This window comes from Malurus melanocephalus, unplaced genomic scaffold, assembly GCF_030028575.1.
Source record: "Malurus melanocephalus ecotype Western Australia unplaced genomic scaffold, MMel_1.1 scaffold_2873, whole genome shotgun sequence".
Taxonomy (NCBI): Eukaryota; Metazoa; Chordata; class Aves; order Passeriformes; family Maluridae; genus Malurus; species Malurus melanocephalus.
In genome coordinates, this window is record NW_026626105.1 from 5,109 (window position 1) to 8,482 (window position 3,374).

The window sequence follows — 3,374 nt, forward strand, 5'->3', positions numbered from 1 at the left end:
GGCATGGGTGGGGCACCTGGCCTGCAGCAAGGTGGGTGTGGCATGGGCGTGGCATGGGTGGGGTATGGGCAGGGCAGGGTGGGGCATGGGCAGGGCATCGGGCGTGGCATGGGGGCATGTATCTCATCCCAGGATCCCATCCCAAATCCCACCCCATATCTCATCCTAATCCCAATCCAAAATCCCGCCCCAAAATCCCATTCCCAAATCCTGTCCCAAATCCCATCCCGGATCCCATCCCAAAATCTCTTCCCAGGTTCATATCCCAAATCCCATTCCCAAATCCCATCCCAGAATCCCATCCCAAATCTCACCCCCGAATCCCATCCCTGAATCAAATCCCAAATCCCGTTCTGGAATCCTCTCCTGGAATCCCGTATGGGAATCCCATTCTGAATCCAATCCCAAATCCTGCCCCAAATCCTATCCCAAATACCATCCCAGGATCCTATCCCCAAATCCCATCCCAGGATCTCGTCCCAAATCCCATCCCAAATCCCATCCCAAATCCTGCCCCAAATCCCATCCCAAATCCCATCCCAAATCCCATCCCAAATCCCATCCCAAATCCCACCCCAAATCCCACCCCAAATCCCGTCCCGCTCCAATTGGGGATCTCCCGACCCCAAAATCCCCCATTTTTCCCTTACAGGGCCATGAAAAGTGTGCCTTGTTGATCCTGGGGGAAACCCAAGACCTCGGCCTTATCAATGCAAGCAACAGCGCGCTGCAGATGTGAGTGCACAGCTGGATTGGGGCAAAAAACAGGAAAATTGGGAAAAATGGGGAAAAACGGGAAAAAAACGGGAAAAAAACGGGAAAAAAATGGGGAAAATTGGAAAAAAATTGGGGAAAAAATGGAAAAAACACGGGGAAAGTGGGATAACTGGGAAAATTGGGGGAAATGTATTTATTTGGGATTTGGGATGGGATTGTGGGGTGGGATTTGGGGATTTGGGATGGGATTCTGTGATTTGGGATGAGATTCGGGGATTTGGGGATTAGGGCTGGGATTTGGGATTTGTGGTGGGAATTTGGGATGGGATTTGGGATTTAGGATGGACTTAGGATGGATTTAGGATGGATTTAGGATGGATTTAGGATCGATCCCATATCCCCAGGCCCCTGCACATCGCAGCACAGAACGGGCTGGCCGCTGTGGGGTTTGGGATGGATTTGGGGTGGGATTTTGGGATTCAGGATGTATTTAGGATGTATTTAGGATGTATTTAGGATTGATCCCCAGGCCCCTGCACATCGCGGCGCGGAACGGGCTGGCCGCTGTGGGGTTTAGGATGGGATTTGGGGATTTGGGATGTATTTAGGATTGATTTGGGATCAATCCCCAGGCCCCTGCACATCGCAGCACGGAACGGGCTGGCCGCTGTGGTGCAGGCGCTGCTGAGCCGCGGCGCCACCGTGCTCGCTGTGGATGAAGAAGGTTCGTGACCCCGGCGGGGATTTGGGATCGCCCCCAGCACACCCCACCCCACCCCCGATCTGAAACCCTACAATGCTCCAATCCCCCAATCTCCTGATCCCAACCCCATCCCATCATCCCCATCCCAAATCCTACAATCCCCCAGGCCCAAATCCCTGACCCCATAACCCCCCAAATCCCAATCCGAAATCCTTCATCCCATAATTTCGCCCATTTCTCCCCCATTTCAGGCCACACCCTGGCGCTGGCCTGCACCCCAATCCCAAATCCCTGACCCCATAACTCCCCAAAATCCCAGTCCCCTGACCCCAATCCCAAATCCCTGACCCCACATTTCCCCTATTCCAGGCCACACCCCTGCTCTGGCCTGCACCCCTGACCCTATAACCCTGCAATCCCCAATCCCCTGACCCCAATCCCCAATCCCAAATCCCTGACCCCATAACCCCCAATCCGAAATCCCAAATCCCTGACTCCATAACCCCCCAAAACCCAAATCCCTGACCCCATAACCCCCAATCCCAAATCCCATAACCCCATAATTTCCCCCACAATTCCCCCATTTCCCAGACCACACCCCAGCACTGGCCTGCACTCCTATCCCAAATCCCTGACCCCATAACCCCTAACCCCATAATTTCCCGACCCCATAACCCATTTTTTCCCCAGGCCACACCCCGGCTCTGGTGTGCGCCCCTGACTCCAATCCTATCTCAATCCCCAATCCCCTGACCCCAATCCCAAATCCCAAACTCCATAATTTCCCAGATTTCCCCTATTTCCCGTATTTCCAGGCCACACCCCGGCGCTGGCCTGCGCCCCTGACCCCATAACCCCCCAAATCCCAATCCCCTGACCCCAATCCCAAATCCCTGACCCCACAATTCCCCCATTTCAGGCCACACGCCGGCCCTGGCGTGCGCCCCCAACAAGGACGTTGCCGACTGCCTGGCTCTCATCCTGTCCACCATGAAGCCTTTCCCGCCCAAGGACGCGCTCGGCTCCTTCAGCTTCAGCCTCCTCAACAACTGCGCCATCGCCGCCAAATCCGCCCCGGGCGGCGCCTGCGCCTACTCGCCCGAGCGCCACCGCCACCACCACCACCACGGCGCGCTGGGCTACTCCGAGTRAMCSCGGAGTAACCCTGGAGTAACCSTGGAGTRRCCCCGGAGTAACCCTGGAGTAACCCTGGAGCAGCCAAATCCGCCCCGGGCGGCGCCTGCGCCTACTCGCCCGAGCGCCACCGCCACCACCACCACCACGGAGCGCTGGGCTACTCCGAGTAAACCCGGAGTGACCCTGGAGTAACCCTGGAGCAGCCAAATCCGCCCCGGGCGGCGCCTGCGCCTACTCGCCCGAGCGCCACCGCCACCACCACCACCACGGAGCGCTGGGCTACTCCGAGTAAACCCGGAGTGACCCTGGAGTAACCCTGGAGCAGCCAAATCCGCCCCGGGCGGCGCCTGCGCCTACTCGCCCGAGCGCCACCGCCACCACCACCACCACGGAGCGCTGGGCTACTCCGAGTGACCGCGGAGTAACCCTGGAGTAACCGTGGAGTGACCCCGGAGTAACCCTGGAGTAACCCTGGAGCAGCCAAATCCGCCCCGGGCGGCGCCTGCGCCTACTCGCCCGAGCGCCACCGCCACCACCACCACCACGGAGCGCTGGGCTACTCCGAGTGACCGCGGAGTAACCCTGGAGTAAACCCGGAGTAACCCTGGAGTAACCGTGGAGTAGCCCCGGAGTGACCGCCGCGCAGCTCGGAGTAACCCCGGAGTGACCCCGGAGTAACCGCCAGGACGCCCGGAGTAACCCCGGAGTAACCCTGGAGTAACCCTGGAGTGACCGCCACGCTGCTCGGAGTAACCCCGGAGTAACCCTGGAGTGACCGCCACGCTGCTCGGAGTAACCCCAGAGTAACCGCCGTGCC

At 58.6% G+C, this 3,374-nt stretch overlaps 1 protein-coding gene across 1 annotated transcript; it reads left to right on the top strand.

The window, feature by feature from the left end:
* Positions 1-18: 18 nt before the first annotated feature.
* Positions 19-2,971, top strand: LOC130587960 (serine/threonine-protein phosphatase 6 regulatory ankyrin repeat subunit C-like). The gene is given in 5 exon segments (XM_057388923.1): positions 19-31; positions 653-735; positions 1,350-1,441; positions 2,340-2,723; positions 2,883-2,971. Coding segments are annotated over 4 exon segments (567 nt in total). The 5' UTR covers positions 19-31; positions 653-733.
* Positions 2,972-3,374: the final 403 nt, after the last annotated feature.